Source organism: Puma concolor, chromosome A1, assembly GCF_028749965.1.
Source record: "Puma concolor isolate L17-30 chromosome A1, mPumCon1.1.hap2, whole genome shotgun sequence".
NCBI lineage: Eukaryota > Metazoa > Chordata > Mammalia > Carnivora > Felidae > Puma > Puma concolor.
Window position 1 is genome coordinate 100,088,511 of NC_141667.1, and position 22,611 is coordinate 100,111,121.

The 22,611-nt window shown below is 44.2% G+C and overlaps 1 protein-coding gene and 1 long non-coding RNA gene across 2 annotated transcripts in view; one reads left to right on the plus strand and one right to left on the minus strand.

Moving 5' to 3' along the window:
- The window catches only part of SV2C (synaptic vesicle glycoprotein 2C), a 226,987-nt gene that overhangs the window by 8,034 nt on the left and 196,342 nt on the right, over window positions 1-22,611 (minus strand). Inside the window, exons 11-12 of the mRNA XM_086698553.1 lie at window positions 20,984-21,187; window positions 20,371-20,530 (exon numbers count right to left, since the gene is read on the minus strand). Of these exons, the coding sequence (XP_086554679.1) occupies window positions 20,371-20,530; window positions 20,984-21,187 (364 nt within the window). The remainder of the gene's footprint in view (window positions 1-20,370; window positions 20,531-20,983; window positions 21,188-22,611) is intronic.
- Window positions 10,194-21,400, plus strand: LOC147584328 (uncharacterized). Its single transcript, XR_015248449.1, has 3 exons — window positions 10,194-10,456; window positions 11,285-11,408; window positions 20,320-21,400. It is a non-coding gene; the product is annotated as an uncharacterized LOC147584328 (long non-coding RNA).

Below are 22,611 nucleotides of genomic sequence, written 5' to 3' on the forward strand. Positions count from 1 at the left end.
AGGCAAACACTGAATACTGAGCTGGGTGGCCTGCCAGGGAGCTAATGGTACTTCCTCCTTCCTCATGAGACTTCCACGTGGGAAATCAAGTCCAGAAAAATACGACAGGGGACAATCAGATCGTAGGCCTAGAGATGATCTTGTTCACTCTACTGGCATTTGAGACGGGCAGGTGGTATATAAATAAGACCACATCCCATTTCTTGACACATTCTTCAGAAAAGAAGAGACATACTGTCTTTATGTGCATTGAATGGGATTTTACCGTGAACTTCTAGGCAGGAGACTTCATGTGGTTCATGAGGGGACTGACATCATGCGAGAATATGGATTTCCTCTGCCTTTATGCCAGTTCAGTTTTTTATGCCTCCCCGGGTACATGTGTGAATTGAAAGCAAATGGAATGCAAGATAATGGGTGGACACATTTTTTCCCCCTCCAGAGGGAAGTGCATTTTCTATGCTGTAAAATGCGGCATCTGGTACACATCTTTCTCTGATTTGTAAATGTGTACGCGTGGGCTTTCCTTCAGCCGGTCAGTCGTAACAACTACTCATCACTACTTGTGCTGTTCCTAGAGACATTTTCTACAACATGTAGATGTTTGTTGTGGTTATTAGCTAACTGACCCCCTTCCCACACCATAGAGAGGAATAAGAACTCCTGTAGGAAGCGAGCCTGGGAGTTCGTGCAGGGGCCAGTGAGTCCAGGGGTCAGAAGAGACCGGAAAGGGGGCAGCAAACACCAATCCTCTTTTTGGCCAAAACACCTAGAAAGTAGAGTACTTGGACCTCTGCAGTGTGGCAAAGTTGCCACCTGTTTGCAGTGTGGAAGGGGTGTAACAGAATCTCTGACAGCAAAACAGGAACTTCTTGAGAAGAGAGTAGGCTAATTTTATATTCTTCTTCTTTTTGCTTTGTTTTTAAACAAAGAGACTAGTAGTAGTAACAATGACTAGAAAGATAAGATTTAATGTGCTGATAACTATTTCCAAATGAAATTGCAGGAAGCTGCAGGTTGGGTACCACAGAGGACCTAAGTAGGACGACATCATCATCCGCTGCCTTCTTCACCTCCATGGAGATGCTACGAGGCTGAACTCCTTTTTTTTTTTTTTAAATAGTTTCTTGAGTTTTAGGTTTTCAAAAAACTTTTCAAAAAATTGAGTGAAAAGCAAAGACAGTTCCCATATATCCCCCTCACCCCGCACTGCCATTATTAACATCTTAGTGTGGTACATATGTTCACAATTGATGAACCGATATTAATACACTGTTATTTAGTCCTTAATTTAGGTCAGGGTTCATTCTGTGTTTTATAGTCTGTGGGCTTTGGCAAATGTATCATGGCACATATCCACCATTACAGTATCATACAGAGTAATAGTTTCACTGCTCTAAAAAATCCCCTGTGCTCCCCTTATTCACCCCTTCTTTTTCGCCAATAACCTCTGGCAACCACTGATCTTTTTACGGTTTCCATAATTTTGCCTTTTCCTGAATGTCATATAGTTGGAACCCTACAGTAGGTAGCCTTTCAGATTGGCCTCTTTCACTTAAAAAAAAAAGTCCTTTTTTGAGAGAGAGAGTGCCAGACGGGGGGGGGGGGGGGGGGGCAGGGGGGAGGGTGCGGCAGAGAGAGGGGGAGACAGAAGATCTGAAGCTGGCTCTACACTGAGAGCAGAAAGCCCGATGTGGGGCTTGAACTCACATATCAAACCAACCGTGAGATCATGACCTGAGCCAAAGTAAAATGCTTAACGGACTGAACCACCCAGGCTCCCCTCTTTCACTTTTTTTAAAACCACATTTTAGTTTCTAGATTCTAGAGTCATAAATTAGCAAATACATCTTACGGCAGTAAGATAAACTGTATCATTCTGTGAAAAATGGCTAGTGTGTATGTTGCTGATAAGAGGAAAACTTTCTTCCGTAGGAAGAATTCTCTCCATGCTGAACCTACAGAGGGACCCAAGCAGAAATTACAGCTGGGTTAAAATAACTGTATTTTCCCAAGCTGTCACTCAGAACAGGGCATAAAATATGAGCATCTCTCTCCTTATGTTATAGACACTGGAGCAGAGGAATGGACAACTTCCTGAGATTTCTGGACAGAACTAAGAGACATACACCAGGAGCATCTGGTATCAGAAGCTTCTAAAACAAAAACAATGGTCAGATCTTTATATCCGGACTCTCCATTTTCCTTTACCACGCTGAGGCAGTTCTGCACATGAAAATCTGGTATGGATAAAAGCACACAGCTTCCTTAAATTAGCGTTGGGATTTGAGAAAATGTGACCATCCTTTCCTTGGATAAGTAAATTCTTTCTTCAAATACTTGTGAGCAGAAGGGTATGATTTCCCATGCATCGGACACACAGCTGTCTTACAAAAATCATTCTCAAAGTAGCTCTCCTTTGCTGGTTATCTGTTTATAAAGTAAATAACCTTTTAGTTCATTCATTCCCTTGGTCTTATTAAAGGAATGCCATTAACTCCTACAGACACACAAAGTACAAGTCACCTCGTGCTCATTAAGTCCTTGGAGGGTGGAGAGAGAGCTGAGAGTTTGCAAAGGCTGGAATTCACTGGCTGACTTCTCAGCAGCAGCACAAACTAATGAATTTTTTTTTTTCAGACCAAAGATGTTCTGTGCCTTCTTGTATCCAACAGGTACCAAGGAGAAAGAATGAAATGATCTACTATCTTTCTATAAACTCCATCCCTTGTTCCCCTACCTCTCCAGACAGAATCCTTTGTTTTCAATTCTTGCTCAACCTACTTAAATCTTTTAAGTGGAAATTCTTTTCCCAAACAGCAGTCCTGTTCCACATTTTATCCAGGTGGCTTTGTCCCTGCCCCATTAACTCCTCCTGTCTGAGAACCCCAGTGCTAGTGCAGGGACCTGGCTCACCGCAGCCCTCGGGCTCAGCTGATGGCGGATGTGGCCGCCAGCCCTTCCTCACTGCAGCCGGACTGTGCTTTCTCCAGGGCCTTCACCGTGTTGTAGGGGCCGGTTCATTTATACCATTTCCAGCTTTGGTTAGAGGCTGGGAAAAGGAATCTGCTGGCACCATTCCGGAAAGTGAGGATTGTTTTGCCCTCACATTCAGCCTCTTTCTTATTTGGTTTTTCTGACTTCAGGGCAGGGTCAGCGGGGGGTTTTATGGGGCTCCTGGGAAGAAGCAGGGGATGCTGACTAGTAGTGGCATTTAGGCAATGCCCAGCACGTACTAGGCACCATGCCAGTGTTAGCCATTTTAAACACTGACTGAAGCATCTGCCCCGTTGACTGCTGAAGTCAGGAAAACAAATTAGGGGTGCCTGGCCGGCTCAGTGAGGACAACATGAGACACTTGATTTCAGGGTTGTGAGTTCAAGCCCCACGTTGGGTGTGGAGCCTACTTAAAAAAATTAATGAGAAAAAAAGGAAAACCAATTAAATGCTCATTTTGAAAGGCCCGCAATGGCACAGATCCAGACTCAGCTCATGGGATGTACCTGTTAAGGGGTAAAATGTAAGCATTCTCTCTGCTTAGTCTAAACTTTTGGGGAAAACTGTTTTTGGGTAACTCAGTCAAATCAGTGGTAGAAGTTAGAAAAGGAATACTAAGGACTCAGCAAGGGGCATTTTGGAACGTATAGGCAGTCCTTAAATCAGTATTACAGTAGTCCCTTCTCATTTGCAGGGGGGATGCTCCAACAAAGACCCCCAGGGGATGCTTAAAACCACAGAGAGTACCGCACTCTATATACATATTTTTTCCTATACATACTTACCTAAGATAAAGTTTAATTTATAAACTAGGCACAGTAAGATCAACCATAACTAAAAGGAAAGTGGAACAATTATAACAGTATACTGTCATAAAAGTTATGTGAATGTGGTCTCTCAAAATATTGTACTGTACTCATTCTTCCTTTTTTTCTTTTTTAAATTTTTTTTTCAACGTTTTTTTATTTTATTTTTGGGACAGAGAGAGACAGAGCATGAACGGGGGAGGGGCAGAGAGAGAGGGAGACACAGAATTGGAAACAGGCTCCAGGCTCAGAGCCATCAGCCCAGAGCCTGACGCGGGGCTCGAACTCACGGACCGCGAGATCGTGACCTGGCTGAAGTCGGACGCTTAACCAACTGCGCCACCCAGGCGCCCCTCTTCCTTTTTTTCTTAAGATTTTATTTTCTTAGTTTTATTTTTTAAAAATGTTTATTTAATTATTTTGAGAGAGAGAGAGAGAGAGAGAGAGAGAGAGAGAACCAGCGGGAGAGGGGCAGAGAGAGAGAAGAGAGAGAATCCCAAGCAGGCGCCATGCTGTTAGCACAGAGTCTGACACAGGGCTTGATCCCACGAACCGTGAGATCGTGACCTGAACCGAAACGAAGAGTCAGACGCTTGAGTGACTGCGCCATTCAGGTGCCCCTCAAGACTTTATTTTTAAGTAATCTCTACACCCAGTGTGGGGCTTGAACCCACAACCCTGAGATCAAGAGTAGTATGCTCTACTGACTGAGCCAGCCAGGCACCCCTATACTTATGCCTCTTGTTGTGATGATGTGTGATGAGGTGAATGACATAGGCACCATGACATGCCATTAGGCTACTGCTGGCCTTCTGGCACTGCATCAGGAGGAGGCTCATCTGCTCTCAGACCTGAGTTGACACGAGTCGCCCACCAAAACCACATAAAGGGAAACCTCGGATAATGGGGACTACTGTACATTGTGATCTAAAGACTCATCCAGTAGTTGGCTCTTTAAAGCACAAAATGAATTTCATTTTTGCTCACAGAAATGTTACAAATGATGGCAAGTTTCCCGGATTAAACCTAAAAGAGCAATTTCACCACTGAATCCATCTGAGCTACTGAACTGCAATGCTAGGAGCACTAGAAACCTCAAAATGGTCCTTAACATGGTCCTAAATTACACATCCTTCTATGCATTTATTCATTTAACAAGCATTTATTAAGCATTATATGTCAAGTACTACACTTGGGACCCCAAAATTACTAAGGTAAAGTCCTCTTTTGCATTAAGATGGATGCCAAAGGATCATGAAAACACAACATGCTAAACTCAGTGACACAGATAGCCACAGGGTACTATGGGGGTGCAGAGGGCAGGAGGCGATCTCAGGCTGGGGATGGGTCTCTCTTCCTCTGCCCCTCCCCCGCACCCCTTCAAGCTCGCATTCTCTCTCAAAATAAACATTAAAAAAAAAAAAAAAAAAAAAAAACCACAGTGATGTGGCAATACCAATGCCTAGGGCCACACCCACAGAAGTTCTGACTTTGTTGCTCTACTGGAAGCCCAGGCATTGATCTTTTTTATGTCCTGTGTGAATCTAAGGTGTATCCTGGGCTGAGAACCCTGCAATTCTTCCAGAGAAAACTGCATGTTTGAATTGATTGGATTTCTTATGATATACCAAAGGAAATTACAAAAGCAAAATATCTACGTGCCCTCCCGCCCCCTCCAAAAAATGGTTTTCATTTCTGAATTCCTTTCAGGGTGCTTCCATATTTTTCATATTTTCATTTCCATATTTTCATATCCATAGCTTTACCAATCACAGGATTTATACAATTTTGCTTTCTGCTCTTCCCCCCCAAAATTAATAAAACCATCCCACGTTGTTTATGTTTTGTTTAAAATGAAGTGTTTTGGCATATAACCATTGTTTCTGCAACCATACCACTGGATAATTGGGAGCTTTCCAAACTAGGGGAACACGAATGATGTTGCAATGAACACCTTCACAAGCAAGGGCTGGATGTGTTCATTAGGAACTATCAGGCAGTGTAACACAGGCAGGGGAAACGTTTATGAGACGGTGTGTGTGGAGGTGGGATAGGAGGGAGACTATGGCCCACAGGACTGGAATCCAAGGCAAAGGTTTCATCCAACCTCTTTTCTTCTCCCTCCCTGCTCCTGTTCTCTTATTTACTCTGCTTTTCACAGCTCATTTCCCCCAGAGGCGATCTGTTTCTCATCTAACCTGAATCATTTCTTTCTCTTCCAACTTTCATGCAGCTGCTGTGCAAGCAGGATTCTGGGCGGTCATGGAGGCTCTCTCTGCTGAACAAGGTCCCCCCAACCGCTCCTCCCCCCCCCCAAAGGACTGGGTTGTACCAATGTCACAGTTCTGTGTCTGGATTCAGCCTGATCTTTGGGGCAGGACTGTGGAGTCTTTCCATTCATTCATTGCTTAACCCCTCTAGGATACTTGTGGAAAGAACGAAGAAATTTCCCCACATCTTAAAAATATGTTGGAAGTAGATTTCTGTAAAGGGCATTCTAATGGGCATTGGTCAGGCCATGTTTACTGATGCCAGACTATAATCTTTGCTTGTACACGGGAAATAACCCTAATTTCACATTCTGAAATCAGAAAAGGCTGAATTCAATTACTTTCTGATCTTCATCAAAGAGAAAGTGTGTCTCATCCAGGTAAGTCGTGGGTGTGTGTGTGTATGGTCTGTGTGTGTCCTCCCTAACCTGGGAGGATGGCATCCTGTATCACTGCAAGCGGGCCTTGCCTTAGTCACATACAAGTGGAGAAGGACTTACCTACGGTTTGTGAGCCAAGAGGAATCCCTGGGCCCAAAGTAGCCCTCCCATCCCCACCGCCATCAAGGGTCTTCCTACAGCTTGTGCTGTTGATATGCAAATATTCACAGTCGGGCAATAATGGAAGTCTTTGTGAGTCACCAAGTATCTGATGAAGCTACTAGGTGAGTGCCTGGGCCAGGATGGATAATAATGGAGTGAAAGACAGCACTGGGAGGGAATTCAGAGTTCATCTAAGGCCAGGATTCCTGAACATGACTGTATTTCCCAGTTACCAGCCAGGTGAGCTTCTTAGAAGCCAATTCCCAGGGGTGGTTGAGTGGCTCACTCCATTTAGCATCCAAACAACTTCGGCTCAGGTCATGATCTCGCAGTGGACCCTGGGTTCCAGTGCTGCATCGGGCTCTGTGTTGACAGCTCAGAGCCTGGAGCATGCTTCCAATTCTTCTGTGTCTCCCTCTCTCTCTGCCCCTGCCCTGCTTGCTTTCTCTCTCTCAAAAATAAATAAACAATAAAACATTAAAAAAAAAAAAAAGGAAGCCAGTTCTCAGAGGTTCCCCCCCCCCCCCAAAACCTGCTAGGAGAGACGTAGGTATGTCTGTCCTGGGAGCAGCACTGCAGGGTCACAAAGCTGGGTTTGAGCCTCAGGGACCCAGGGCAAGTTACTTACCCTCTTTGTGCCTCATTTTCCTAACCAAAAAATGGAGTAAGACTCCTTACCTTGTAAGCTTGGAGTGAGGATTACATAAGGTTAAATAGATGACCTAAATCCTCAGCACAGAGCCTGACTCACCTCCATTTTTCAGGTGAGGAAACCAAGCCCCAGAAAGGCTAAAGGACTGATCTAAGTTACCTTGTATTTTCTGGCAGCACCAGGCATCCTTGGCGCTGTTGATGGAGGAAGGGGAAGAGAAGAGGAGGAGGGTTTCCAGTAGGCAGGGTGTGGGCAAGGGGGAGCTGGCAGCTGAAGGACTGGGAGGTCACAGGCTCTGAAAGCAGAGGTGGAAAGGGAAGAGGAGCACTACCTCCCTTACAACAGGTCTAAGCAGCTCACCTAGATGGGGGATGGAGGTACTAGATCCCACATGGGCAGGAAACCCACAGCCCATAACAGCTGGATTTTAATTTTTTTTAAAGGTTTGTTTACTCAGAGAGAGATTGAGAGAGATTGTGTGCATGCACGCAAATGGGGAGGGGCAGAGAGAGAGAGGGATAGAGAGAATCCCAAGCAGGCTCCATGCTCAGCACAGAGCCCCTCATGGGGGACTATCTCACAAACCTTGAGATCATGGCCTGAGCTGAAATTAAGAGCCTGACGTTTAACCAATGGAGTCACCCAGGTGCTCCAACCAGCTGAATTTTCAAAAGCACCCCCTTCACTTCCCTTCCTCCCATTCACCTAGGGCTATGCTAATAAGTAAGGAAAACAAAGTCCATCCCTGAAGGACCTCACATTCTAGTGGGTAACAGATAGTAAACAAACATCCACCTTAACATCGTATGATCTGGGTGGTAACTTGCTTTAAAAGTACTTCAGTATAAAGAGAAATTGCTCTATACTCTAGAATTTGAAACATGTTAATCAGGAATCAAGGCTAGAGAAAGTTACTTAGGGCTTTACACATCATTTTAGAAATGTGCAGAAGAAAAGTCTGTGAATGAACAAAGAGACAATTTCTCATTGGTGATATGAGTGGTTGATATGCAGTTGATTGGAAAGAAAGTTCTGCCCTCAGCACCATGGATGAACAAGTATCCTGTAAGCCCAGCCACCTAAAACTGGTGGAATGGTACCCTTAGCTGAGACCCCAGATTCTAGAGCCACTGGCCCCTGAGACTTAAAGTCCTGACCAGCTCCAAGTCTGATGGCCTCGCCATCAGCATATCATGTTCCCATAGCCCTTGCGTGTAAGGCTTGTTCAGTACCCAAGGGCAGAGAGATGGACTTCCCCGGAGTCCAGAACAGGCTGCATGACTGTTTCTGTGCCCATGTGCACATTTGCTAGGATTTGCTGCCATCATAACAGACTACCTGGGGAGGAGGTGGTGGGTGAAGCATACTTCCCACCCCCTCACACTCCACTTCTAACTGCCGGAGACAGAAAGGGTCTGACATTGGCTGAATGGCCAAAAAGACTCAGGTCACATAAAATATAAACATGTATAATACAATGAAAAGGCCTACAAAGAATAATGAGGCACGGTGAACGGACACAGATGGAGTGTAGATTGGTTAGAAACGATAGTTGAATGAAAGAATACTTCATCTCAAAATCTTCAAAAAAAAAAAAAATCAGTATGGTCTTTATCTTCAGAGCCACAGATGTAGAATGTCCTCATTTTGTATCTCAAACAAATAAGGCACAGTTATGCTGAGTGGTCTCGTTGAGGTCGCACAGCTGGTCAGCAAAAGATCCAGGATTAAAGACCTTCAGGATAGAGCATGGAGACCGAATGGGGAACTTCTCTGCCTAAACAGTAACAGCCCTCAGGGGAGGGGCTTAGTTTGGTTAATTCTGGGCAGATGCCTTGGTTTCCAGCTCATGGAGGAAAAGGACCATCCCGCAGTGTTGGGTGACAGCAGCAGCTGACCAGGACAAGCAGGGAATAGCAGGTGGAATCAATCAGGGTTTACTTTCAAATGCTTTCTGAGGTCATGTCTGAAACTGCATGTGTAAGCGGGGAGGAAGAAGGAGGCCAGTGGCCAGAAAAAGGCCGAGGAGCATGCTGCTGGATGAATACCCACGAGACAGGCCTGCTGGGCTGAGGGATTCTGTGTGGAGGCCAAGCAGGGACAGCTTTGGTTTCATCACTTAACAAAGCGGGACTTCCTTGCCCTGAGCTCCATGGAGAAGGGGTAAATATGGCCACTGGGCCATAAGGACACAGGAAGCGTCCACAGTGGAGCTTTGCCACACCCACAGTGTGGCAGTAGGAAGTCACGCCTGGACCCAGAATGACGGGAAGGCTGGAAATGAGAACGAAAGTGAGCCAGCCCATGTATCCTCTTACATCAGGTGGGCTAACTTTAGGATTTTCAGGGGGGGTTTTAAACCTTGACCAAGGAGGGGAGAAAAAGAAGGGAAGTAAAGAATGGGATTAATGAACACTAGATCAATCAAGGTCAACCTATCATTACATATTGTTTACTCTTTGAAGATTCAAAGAGATGAAGGAAAAGTTACTATTTTTTTCATAGTTATAAGAGAGAGGGCGGGACTCCAACCAGCCTTGACTAAACCCAATAAATGGAACATGTCTTGTGTTGGCATCTCCCAGTCCAAGGAAGACTGAGACGATTTAGATGGTGGCAGCACCTCGGTGTGGAGAGATGATGGAAAAAGGAAGCTCCCCTGGACCAATGTGGCTCAGTGGGTGGGCTCCCGTTTAGATTCCTGACAAGCTGGGAAAATCTGTTCTTTTTCTGGTACACTGTTGTAGTCATATTTCCCATCTGTTAGAAGAGTCTCACATCAGTTGCCCATTGTTTACAGTACATGTAATAGGCTCCCTGCTTATTTCTGACACAGGACAGAGTCTGATGTTGTATAGGGATGATTAGAAATTGTCCAAATACTATACAATGACTTGTATATTCAATAATGCTCAAACTTCAAAGATCTATCATTTTGCTCTGCTCTTCATTTCTTCCCTTGTAATGCTTCTCAAAGCTATCTGTCTTCCCAGCCTCACTATCTGTCCCAGCCTCAAGGACATATACCCAGCTAGAACTACTTGCTTTTTCCTTTGTCCCAACCCCCCATCGATCCCAGCAGAACTGCAAATACTGCTCTCTGCTTCTCAAGGCCATGCCTCAGAATTCAGAAATTCAGAGTTGGAAGAAGAAGTGCACCACACGGACCACGGAGTCCCAGTCACTGTGGTAGGTCCTCAGGGGCACTGTGCAGCTGGCGTCGACAAGGATCCCCAGCTGTTACTGTAGAGTTGGGATGAAGATAGAGGATCGAGTGGAGGTGGTTGGCCACAGCTGAGTGCATGAACAGAGAGGCACCTCCCTCCCCCAAATTTCACTGTAGTTCTGCCACCCCACCTCCACCTGGGCTAGTTCTGGCCTTGGGCAAGAGGCAGTTCCAATGAACATTACTGAGGGTCAACTGCAAGCTAGCATTGTCCTGTTGTGCTAAGTGTAGAGTTTACAGAGATTTCTGACTTACAAAGCCCTTCCTCAGTGTCAGGCCTCATTTTTGCAGATGACGATGCCTCCTAATTACTCTGACCACTTGTTGACAGGCTGGGTTTTTTTTGTTGTTGTTGTCTACTCTCCTGGCCCGAGTTTTTGGCCTGTTGAACCCTTCCTTGTCTCCTAGCCGGGTACACTAAACTTGCTGCCTATGCCGTTACCTGCTATGGTAACCCTGGATCTCCTTACCTGATGGATTTACCATACGACTAGACCCTTTGCCTTCTCAGACACATTATTCTTCTGTAGGCCTCTGTTTTTTGTTTCCTTTGACTTGAACTACCACTCCCCGCCGCCTCCCCCCCCCCCCCCCGCCCCCAGCCTCTCTAACCCTACTGCCTGATCTCCACATATGGTCACCAGCCCAAGTGCCAGGAGAGTTATGCCACAAGAGTGCAGAAGAACAAAGGGATGGTTGGTTGTCTTCAAACATGCACATGTGTACACGTGTTGATTGTCCCTAAGGTCCTCCCATCTTTACAGGTGGGACCATTTATCTCCCACCTGCAGATTCAGCCCTGTCTGGGGTACAGAAGTCAGCTAAACCTCAAGATTGTGTCAAACCTGGGGCTGCCTCAGGATCACCTGTTGCCGTGGATGGGAGTCTGGCTACTGGGCTTTTGCCTTGATACAGGTGAGCAGGCCCCGATCTTCACCTCCATGCCAGTAATTTAGTATCTGCCATAACTCCAATTCTAGTAACAAATTCGCTAATTTATTTGGTCCATGACCAGCATCTATCATACCTGATCACTCCCTCCTCGAACCATTTTCTTCACTTGGCTCCCAGGACCTACCTAATGTCTTTTCCTTTTACCTCACTCACTCAGTCTCCATCTCCCTTCCTGACTTCTCCTTATCAGCTTGACCTTTGGATTCTCTCATGTCTCTGGCCTGAGTTCTCAGAATTCCCCTCTTCTCTATCTACAAGTCGTCCTTTGGTGGTGTCATCTGACGTCATGACTTTAAATTTCATCTATACACTGCAAGGACTCACCTTTTTACCTCCCACCTAGTCCTCTCCCCTGAACTCTGGCCTCATACATGGAACTGCCTAGCCAACATCTCCACTTGGATATTTAATAGCATCTCAAACTTAACATGAACAAAACTGAGCTCCTGATTCTTTCTCCTTAACCTTCCCCTCACACAATCTTTCCTATATAAACAAAGGCAATTCCAGCCTTTCAGTGGCTCTGGTCAAAAGCCTGGAAGTCATTCTGAGTATCTTTCCCCCCAACAACTCATTCCCATACCTCACCATCCAAACTTTCAGTAATGCCTCTGGTCTGCAACATATTTTCAGAATCTAACCAATTTATTTTTTAAATTTTTTTTAATGTTTATTTTTTGAGAGAGAGAGAGAGAGAGAGAGAGAGAGAGAGGCAGACAGACAGAGAAGGGCAGAGAGACACACACAGAATCCGAAGCAGGCTCCAGGCTCTGAGCTGTCAGCACAAAGCCTGGTGCAGGGCTCGAACTCACAAACTGTGAGATTGTGACCTGAGCTGAAGTTGGATGTTTAGCCGACTAAGTCAGCCAGGCGCCCCTGGAATCTAACCAGTTCTTACCCTGTCCACTGGCACTATTGTATCTTGCCACAATAATTGCAGTGCACTCCCAATTGGTCTCTTTGATTCCACCTCAGATCCTTTATAATATATTTTAAACACAAAGGCCAGTTCTCCTTGAAAACATCCTTGAGATCATGTCACTACTCTGCTCAAAACCCTCCAATGGATTTTCATGTCTCTCAGCATGAAGACCAAAGCCTTTTGTGTCCACTCTGACCTACTGCCTCTTGCAGTCCACCTTGTTTATGCTGCTCCAGGGTAAAAAGCTTCTTTACCTTTCCTGCTAGTGGTCTCCTGCACTTACACCCTTGGACCTTTGCACTCACTGTTGCCTCTGTGAATGTTCTCTTTGAAGTATCTTCCTGAATCTTTGCTTAAATGTCATCTTTTATAGTTGCATATTCTTAGACCATCGTGTTAATAGTCATCCCCTGGCCCCAGTGCCCTCTATGCCGTAATGTAACTTTATTTTCCCTCTACTTAGGACCATTTGATATATCTACTTTGCTTATCTAATTGTTTTTTGACTGTCTTTCCCCAACTAGAATATAAGCTCCATCAAGCCAGGGGTTTTGGTCTGTTTTGTTCACTGCTGTATCTCAAGAACCAGAATAATTCCTGCCACGTGATGCATATTCCAAACTCATCTGTTTAACGAATTAGTGAAAGAACACTCTATCCCCAGCTCAGGTGTCTTTCTGGCATCCAAACATAGTAATTCAAATGCCTATCAGACAACGTCAGGTTGACATGAAAACCCAACATATCCAAAATGGTGCTCATTATCTTCCCGATGCCAGCCCAAATCTATTCTCCCTTCTGTGTCCCAATCTCAAAATGCCCATCACCATCCACTCGACTGCACAGGCAGAAATTGGAATCATCTTTGACAACCTCTTTCCGCACCTCACCATCTAACCCACCACGAAATTTTGTTTATTGTATCTCTAAGTTTCTGTGAACATGTTGAATATTGATTTCTCTCCTTTCCTACCCACACTTTTCTAGTTCACATCACTATTTTCAGTGTCCTAACCAGTCCTCCTGCTGCCTTTCTGGCCACTGGAGTAAACTCTCTAGCTCTTGTCTGATCTTGTCCCTCTTCCCCAAACACTTCAAGGGCTCCCCATCACCCACAGGAAAATGCAATTTATAAGATCCTTCATGATCTGTTACTTACCTACTTCTGTTAACTTTTGCTTCCAGAGCTTTTTAGATAGTATTTTGTGTGTCGTCTTCAATGTTCTTTTTCTATCTCTTTGCCTGGCTATCACCTACTATATTTCAGGTCTTAGCTCAGATGTCACTTCTCAGGAAGTGACAGGAAGACCTCTTCTCTGCTTTCACAGCACCGTCTACTTGCCTCACAACAACTCTGACCTGACTCTACTGTACCTGATGTTCACTTTTACATAAGCTCTGTTGGAGTTGACCCCAAATAGCGTGTTCAGTGTTGTATCACAGGCACTCAAAAAAGAAAGTAGTTGAGCAAATGAATAATATTAAAATTCATATGGAGATGGAATAGTCATACTTTCATGAGTATTCCCACTAACTACAGCTAAAAAATACTGGCTACTATAAAGCAAACATAAGACTCTGAAAGACAGAAGGAAAAAGCAGAGTAGCTAGGGAACTTGAGAGGTGTGAGTACCCTGCATTATAAAAATTTATTTCTATTTATTTATTCATTTTTGCTGCATTGGTCTCAGACTCGGAACCAAAGAACATGGCGGTGTGGAAATACCACCACCTACAGATTATTTTAAAAGCTTCAACAAACTCTGCTCTCTCTTGCCCAACGAGGAGCAGCCTAGAAAGGTAGAATATGTTTAGATAATACTCTTTCTTTTCCAAACGAATACCAGGAAAATAGTTGCCCTAACTGCCAGGCATACAAGCAAATGCCAAGGAGAGAGACTTCCACCTTCACAAAACGGTAATGAGGTGCCTCGATATTGCCTCTGAAGTGGTATCAGGGAAGGCTAAGTAGAGAACGGGGACTCTTGCTGGCCAGTAAAGAGCTCCTTCCCTTCTCCCTTCTTCCCCTCCATGGTATCATGATCATGAGGGGAGACTGGACTCCCAATGGGGGACAGCAGTAATGAGGATACCCCCTCTTGGTTGGTTGTTAATAGAGGCTGAGTGGGGACATTGGACATCTACCTTCACCTGGCAATAATGAGGTAGCATACCCTTCTCCCCTCCCAGAGAGCTCTAGAAATTAATGGGTTACAAGAGATTTAAAGTATAACAAAACATGAAAATGACTGCTTTCAATTGAATATCAGTCATCCTAAGAACAATTGGGAAGATCTCAAACAAAATGAGGAAAGATAATTAAGAGATGCCAATACTGAGATGACAGATATTAGCATTATCTGATAAAGATTTTAAAGCAGTCATGATGATAATGCTTCACTGAGCAATTATCAACACACTTGAAAAATAAAGAATATAGGAAACATCATGACAAATAGAAAAAAAAAGCCTAGTGACTGGGTTCCACAGCAGAATGGAGGAGTCAGCGGAAAGTATCAGTGAACTGGAAGAGAAAACACTGGCAAGTATCCAATCAGAAAAACAGAGCAAATAGATTAAAAACAAATCACCTGAGCATCAAGGACCTGTGGGACTGTAACAAAAGATCTTATATTTATGTCACTGGAGTTTAGGCAGAAGAAGAGAAAACATATTCAAATATATAATGGCTGAAAACCTGACAAATTTGCCGAGAGACACAAACCTACAGATTCAAGAAGCTGCATGAACCTCAAACATAGTAACCCAAAGAAGTCCACACCAAGACGAAGTCTTGAGAGCAGTCAGAGGAAACAACACCTCACCTATAGGAAAAAATTCCTCCCTCTAAAAATGTTGTGCCTGGTTTTAGAATTCCCATAACAGTCTCTGAGCACTAATTCCACCCTCACCTACTCTGGGTAACATTGAGTTGTATCAGTCTTTAAAATCTCAGCATTCAGGGCTCCTGTGTGGCTCAGTCAGTGAAGCATCTGACTTCAGTTCAGATCATGATCTTGTTTGTAAGTTCGAGCTCCGTGTCGGGCTCTGTGTTGACAGCTCAGAGCCTGGAGCCTGCTTCAGATTCTGTGTCTCCCTCTCTCTCTCTGCCCCTCCCCTGCCCACGCTCTGTCCCTTCTTGCCTCTCAAAAAATGACTAGACATTAAAAAAAATAAAAACAATAAAATCTCAGTTTTTCCACATAATAACAGAAAACTACAGGTCATCTCTGCTTTATTTTAAGGGGTTCCTAGATAGCTTCTGGATGGGGGCTGGTCTCTGGAAATAACCAACCATATGAATAGACAGTTGAAAAATTTAGCCCCCCACTCCACCCCAAACTTCTAGGTAAGGGAGAGGAGCTGGAGATGAAATTAAGTCACCAATGACCAATGATTTAATCAGTCATGCCTCCATAATGAAACCTCTATAAATCCAGAGAGCTTCCAGACTGGTGAAAGCATTCACATGGAAACCGGGTGGTGTAAGTTAACTAATTCCATGGGAACAGAGGCTCCTGCACTTGGGACTCTTCCTTACCTCGCCCAAGTACTTTATATAGTAAAGTATCAAACCTGTCCAGGGTTGTGGAAATTCATCAATTTGTAGTTGGCTGGGCAGAAGTGTGAGTCGACTGGGCACCCCATTTGCAGCTGGCATCTGAAACAGGGGCAGTCTCATGACACTGAGCCCTTTAACTTGTAGGATCTGATGCTAACTCCACGTGGTGTCAGGATTGGAGAACTGGTTGGTGTTGGAAAAGACGCCATATATTTGGTGTCAGAGAGTGTCAGAGAATGAATATACTAAAATGTTTCCCTAAGCTTCTATTTCAAAAAATGGATCCCCTCACATCTCCATCAACAAACTGGATCTTACACAGACTCCACTAAAATGACTCAGTGGGGATGCACTACCAGCCCAGAGTTTTCTACAAGTCTGTGTCTTTGTGAGGGTCCTTCCACTCCTTTCTCTGCCCCTGATTGTATTATGCACCGTTACTGTCCATTATCTTTCTAACCTGAGGGGAAAGCTGAAATGTCATCAAGTATCTGTTTAAGACTGCAATCATTATGTCATGCTTACTTTTGATGCTAAGGTTTTAAAGATAGAAGAATCATAGTGACACTTACACAGGAGAAAGGTGTGGTCTAAGAAACATATGGGGGTCTCTGTCCAGGTTTCTAGCTGCTAAAACTTGAGTGACAGGCATGCCTTCAGTTATTCATAATGCAGCCCTCTCATCATGCCTGAGTTTATGCTAAGGAGGTGACTTAGGGTGGGGCCCCTAGAAAGCGACCAGATGGGGCTGATCTAGAAAGAGCAAGTGATTAGAGGGTTGGAACTGGGAAGGGGTGGGCTAGAGATTAGGCTCTATAAAAATCCTGAACCACAAGATGCTGACATTCCAAGTTGGTCAACACTGGAAGAACTGGGAGGGTAGTAGCAGCTGGAGAAGCAGAAGCTTCCGGGCCCTTCCCTCATACCCCACCCTATGCATCTTTTCCATCTGGCTCTTCCTGAATTGCATCTTTTTATAAAATTGGTAAATGTAAGTAAATGTTCCCTTCAGTTCTGCGAGCCATTCAAATTCTCAAACCCAAGGAAGGGGTTGTGAGAACTCCAATTTATAGCCAGTAGGTCAGAACTGCAGGTGATAACCTGACTTGTGTTTGGCGTCTGAAATGGGGGCAGTCTTGTGGGAACTGAGACCCTAGCCTGTAGGATCTGAGGCTATTTCCAGATAGATGCTGTCAGAATTAAGTCGTAGGACATATAGCGGTTATTTGCTATGAATTGTAAAAAATTAAGAACCCCCCCCCCCAACACCTGGTGTTCAGAAGTAAAATGTGGCATGCAGAGGGGGAAAACAGAAGTTTTCTTAACAAAAAGTGCTTGTAGGTACTTCCTGTTTCACGTTTTAGGCACAAAAAAGTGCTATTTTTTGTAAGGGTGTCTAATTCCGATTTTTAATTTCCTTGCCTCTTTGTGAAATAATTTGGGTAACTTATGAAAAACACAAACTCAATAAAAGAGGAAGAAAAGAGGGCAAATCAGAATGAGAAGGAACAAAGCACTAGCTGGACCATGCAGATTTAGAAGAGATGGGCCCCCTTACTGCATAAGAGAGAGTGAAATGTGAAGAATTACCAATTTTTATCACATGAAATGAAGGAACAGAGCAGCTGCTTACGAGGGGTTCCAGAGCTCCCTGCATACTGGGGGGTGGACTGTGCACAGAGGGAAAAGTACACTGTAAAGGGTGGTGTCCTGTCCTCATTGGTGTTTCACAGTAAAGGCAAACATAACCCCTAGGAAAAGCCAAAGGTATATAACATTAAAAGAAAAGCCATCATGTGCTTGACAAATGTGGTTTTCAAGTGTTAAGTAACTGCCATAGCACTTAGACTATACCTTCCATTATGTTCCCCAGATAGAATCATTTGGACTGGGATTTGGATAGGGAATCACTGTTAAGTGGCTTCAAAAGTTTTTGAGCTTGGGACCTGGAATCAGAGCGTCCTATTGTGATCATGAAGGACAGATTCTAGAAACTGGGCAAGGAATTGGCGGTGCTTACGTTCCAATATGAAATATCACAGGCTCTAGTCCGAATTCTTGTCAAGATGTACTCTTCTGCCTTCTTGGGGAGAAGAGGCCATAGGATGCTTGCACTCAAAACAGTTGGCGTTTTCCTATGACAGATGAGCCAGAGAGCCATGGAGACCTCTTTGTGTGACCCAGAGGAACACGGCAGAGATGGAAGAGACAGTTTTAACAGAGTTGGGAGTACTAGCTCCTTCATCGGGGCCCTGGCAGTGCTGGAGGGCCAGTTATCTCTCGATCACTGAACACACTGACTTGCTGCACAGTATCTAATTACATCTGTATAAGAGCTGGAGAGTGTCCTCCAGCAAAGGTGCGGCTGAGGTGTAAACACACCTTTTGGACATCCAAGTTGCTGCCCCGGCTGCTGTGCTCTCAAATCCATCCCCACGTTCTGCTGTTCCAATAATTGAGCATGTCCGGAGTGCTACTGCAGGCTGGTTCTCGGGACACACAGGACTTGTTGGAAGCTGACGTCACCCCCTGCCCCCTTCAACAGCCTTGCTAAACCTTCCTGAGACTGCTGGAGGTCTGGGGCAGTCCACCCAAATATCCTTCCTCGGTCCTTTGCTGGGGCTCAGGCTTCGGGGCAACTCTCCCAGACTTCACTTCCCTCTCTGTTCTCTCTCACACAGGCGTGTCTCCTAATAAAATTTGTGCATGTTTCTGTTCTTGCTTTAGTTGATGTTTAACATTTTCAACAACAGAATTAGAGCTGGCCTATGTTTCTCATGGGGAGGATCTGCCAAATTCATGGGTTTTCTTGAAGCCAGATTTTGCCATAGAGGAGTACCATCCCTTATGGTAGATGGATTAGCACCTGAGTCATCTAAAAGAGTATCAAACTCTTAAATGCATAACAAAAAGGCATCTGACAATGCCATAGCCTTGCTTTAACATTAAGGGGTTAATTTTATTTTATTTTGAGAGACAGAGAGCGAGAGTGTGAGCACACACCTGGGGGAGAGGGAGAGAGAGGGAGAGGGAGGGAGAGGGAAGGAGAGGGAGGGAGAGAGATTCCAAGCAGGCTCTATGCCCAGTGTGGACGCCAATGTGGGGTTTGATCCCACGACCCTGGATCATGACTTGAGCCGAAATCAACAGTCAGATGCTCAACTGACTGAGCCACCCAGGCACCCCAGGGTGTTATTTTAAATGTATAGTTTAATCTACCTCTGGGCCCTATTTGCAAGATGAAGGGTTGATAAAAGAATACTCAATTAATACTGCAGAGTCTTAATAAGTCCTAATCTCTCTCTCTTTTGGCAGCACCCTCACCCTAAGGTCTTTGGCATTTGTCCCAGGAGCTCACTCACAAACGAGAATCAATGTTTGTTGAATGAATGAAGGAGATGCTTTATGTGGAGTATGTGGTTCCTTTCAGAGCCTAAATATTCAATAGGAGGTTACTTAGAATAATATTTGATTAGACATCCATGAGAGTTTGAGATGTTCTTCAGGAGATGGGTATATACTTCTGTTAGTGTTCTATACGCTCAGTGATAGATGTTCATGAAGAAGAAATCTAAGCTAGAGAGTCTGGACAGGCAGAGAATGTACCCCATTGGGGCCAGTAAACAAAAGGAGGTGCTCGGGATCAGTTGAAGATTCTTACCCCAAATGTCTGCATAGTCCTAGAAAAACCCCTTCTCCATTTTGGAGTCCAGAGACTACTGACCCTATCCTCCAGCAGAAAGGGCTTCTGTGGTGACAAAGTATACATGAAATTAAAAAAGGCAGAGGCCATTTGTCTTTGCTCATGTCAAATGGAAAAACAGGGTTTTTATTCTTTCAGTTTTTCAGCTGCTATAGCTCTACCCCCAAACTCTACCTTTTAGCCCCTTCTCTGATAAAGGTGTAGTCTTTTTGTCTCCACTTTGGGTCTGATGCATACTTTTCTTCTAATAGCAATCTGTGTTGTTGCTGTTGTTGTTGTAACTGGAAATGTGGTGGGCTTCCCTCCAACAGACAGGAAGGTCAAAAGATATGGTCTAGAGACTTCTGCGTGGTTGCTTAATACAGAGCTCATGTAGACACTTGCAAAGGAAAGTAAGGACCCTCTCAGGACTGATTAGCAACTCAAAATGTGGGTTAAATCCTGCCCCTCACCGCTTCATTATAGGTTCCTCTTACTGTTAGCCACCAAACTAAGTCATAGACACAATTAAATCCCTTCACCGGTTTCACTGCCCTATTATTTCTTCCACTAGCAACTATATTCCCTTACATTTTCTTTTTAAGACATAGGAGTGAAAACTACAACCTCATAAATCAGATACTATTTTTGGATTTTCACTTCCTTTGGGAAATGACAGTTTGGCTTGTATTCTATGACTTTTCAGTGGTCCCATGAAGCTCAGAGCACCTCTTCCTGGAGGCCCATTTTAACATACCTCCGGTCTGTGGGGTACAGTTCCACAGTGACCACATCAAGAGAGTTCCAGGCCGAGATGGTCAATCCATTATACAGACACAGCACGCCTACCATCATGGATTCGCTGCTGCCCAACCAAAGGAAGAAACAGCTGATCCCTGAAAGCACCATAGAACCACCTGCCAATGAAGAACACAAAAGGCTGGAATGTTTCTCATTATCTTAGTAGACCAAGAACCTTGGGTCTTTGACATCTCTCAGCAAAAGTGAATCCCAAGGGGAAGGTGTAGGCTTGACTTCATAAAGCTCAGGTACAGGTATTAAAAGTTTGCCTCTTTAATAGCCTTCTAAACACAGCAAGCATGAAATGCACATCATCAATTACTCAGCTACTTAAGTGGAAAAATATACATTAGTCACACATAATTAGTTTTTCAGTCTGTTAACTCATGGAAGCTGCTCAAATAAAATGTGATTAGACATAATTTCTAGTCTTAATGAAAGGTCTTAAGGGATTTCTCCTCATCTCTATGGGATGCAAATCCCTAAGAGCATAGGGAGGACAGGGGGAAACGGGCTCCCCGTGGATTGCAGGGGCAGCTCCTTTATTTTACATGAAACCAAGCACATACCCAGCATCGTTAAGCGCCCAATTCTGTCCATCAGGAGAGCAGACACGATGTTCCCTGGCAACACTGCCAGTGTCCCCAGGAAGTTGACAAAGTAAATCCAGTAGGCACTATAGTCATCATCAAAGGTAATCTGGCATCCCGTCTTGTTGTGAAAAAACAAGCAGTTGTGAAATTCGCTATCAATGAATTTATATGGCTCAAAATCTGTGGACACAAAGACAATTTATCAAGCTCTTTACAGTTCCACACCAGTATAAAAAAGCCTGTCAAGAATTCAGGAAAGAGTCATGGTATTGTAAACTCCTTGAGGGCTTCAAGGTCTGGCTAAAGCACAGGGACTGGTCTAGAACGTCACATTACAAAGTAGCCTGAATGAAGGATATGTTTATCGAATAAAGGAATAAATTAAAGAATCCACTTATTTTCTGATTTCTTATGGTTGGCCATTGCTAATTATGTTACTTGCTTACTTCTTTATAATGTTACTTCGTTCTAATTATCATGTTACATAAAGACTATCATTACAGTACTAATAGCTTCCCTACTACAATTACAAAAACAATTTGTTTCAGAAGCGCATGAATCAGTCTTGTCGTTGCTATTTTATGGGCTCTGAGGCAAAGAAAAGGAACGGGACTTTTGTCGGGCTCCTTAGGGTGAATTTGTAACTTGAGGTCAAAGTGGAGGAACATACAAAGGAACAAGAGTTCCTTACTGGAACCTTGTTGGAAGCTCACTGCTGAATTTTTTTTTTTCCTTGAACTTGGATCTGTTCAAGGAGCGGGTGCAGAGGGGTGGCTTCTGCTAAGACACAGTGGGAATCAAAACTGTTGCTATCCTTGCTCATCAAGATCTGCCTAAAAAGCTGGTCTTCCAAGGTTGATCGGGTTAGAAGACAGTGACAGCACTCTTTACAAAACCCCGAAGGCACCTGATTCCACCCTGATCTGGAGCCGGGCAGCATTGGCTCCTGTCTGAGCATCAAGAAGGCGGGGCTGCCAAGAGTGGAGCGCTTTACTCCCACCAGTGTGGGGCTGTTATTTTAGACTCATAGGACAGATGGACCAGAGTGTAGGAGTGGGAAAGCATGAGCTTTGCAATCAGATAAAACTGGTTCCAAACGTTAACTGTTACTAGGTCTAAGAAGGTAGCCAAATTACTTAATTTTGCCAAGTTTCCACTATCATCTCAACAAATGAGATAATGAATGTCTAATGATAGTGAGTAGGAACCAGCATACCGTAGGTGCTCTATCAGTGTTTCCACCTCCCCCCTCCTATTTGTCCTGGAGAGTTTTCCAGACTCCATTACATGGATTGCATTAAAAAGCTATCTGATTAAGCATGGCCATATGCGGTCCGTTTCTGTTAACTGAAGTTCAGGCATGATCACTTAAGTGGACATCAGAATATGAAACCAGGATTATCAAAACAAACAAACTACAGGTTAATTCTTTTCTTCAAAATTGCTCAAAGGATTTTTTTCAACTTTGAACTTCAGCAAATCCAATGGCATTAAATCTGACGGGAGACAAATAATGTAAGCTTAACCTGATTAAGGAAATTCATTCCTTTACACTTTAGTATCTACTTTCCCCATAAGCCTCTGCCCACACAGGGGTATCACGT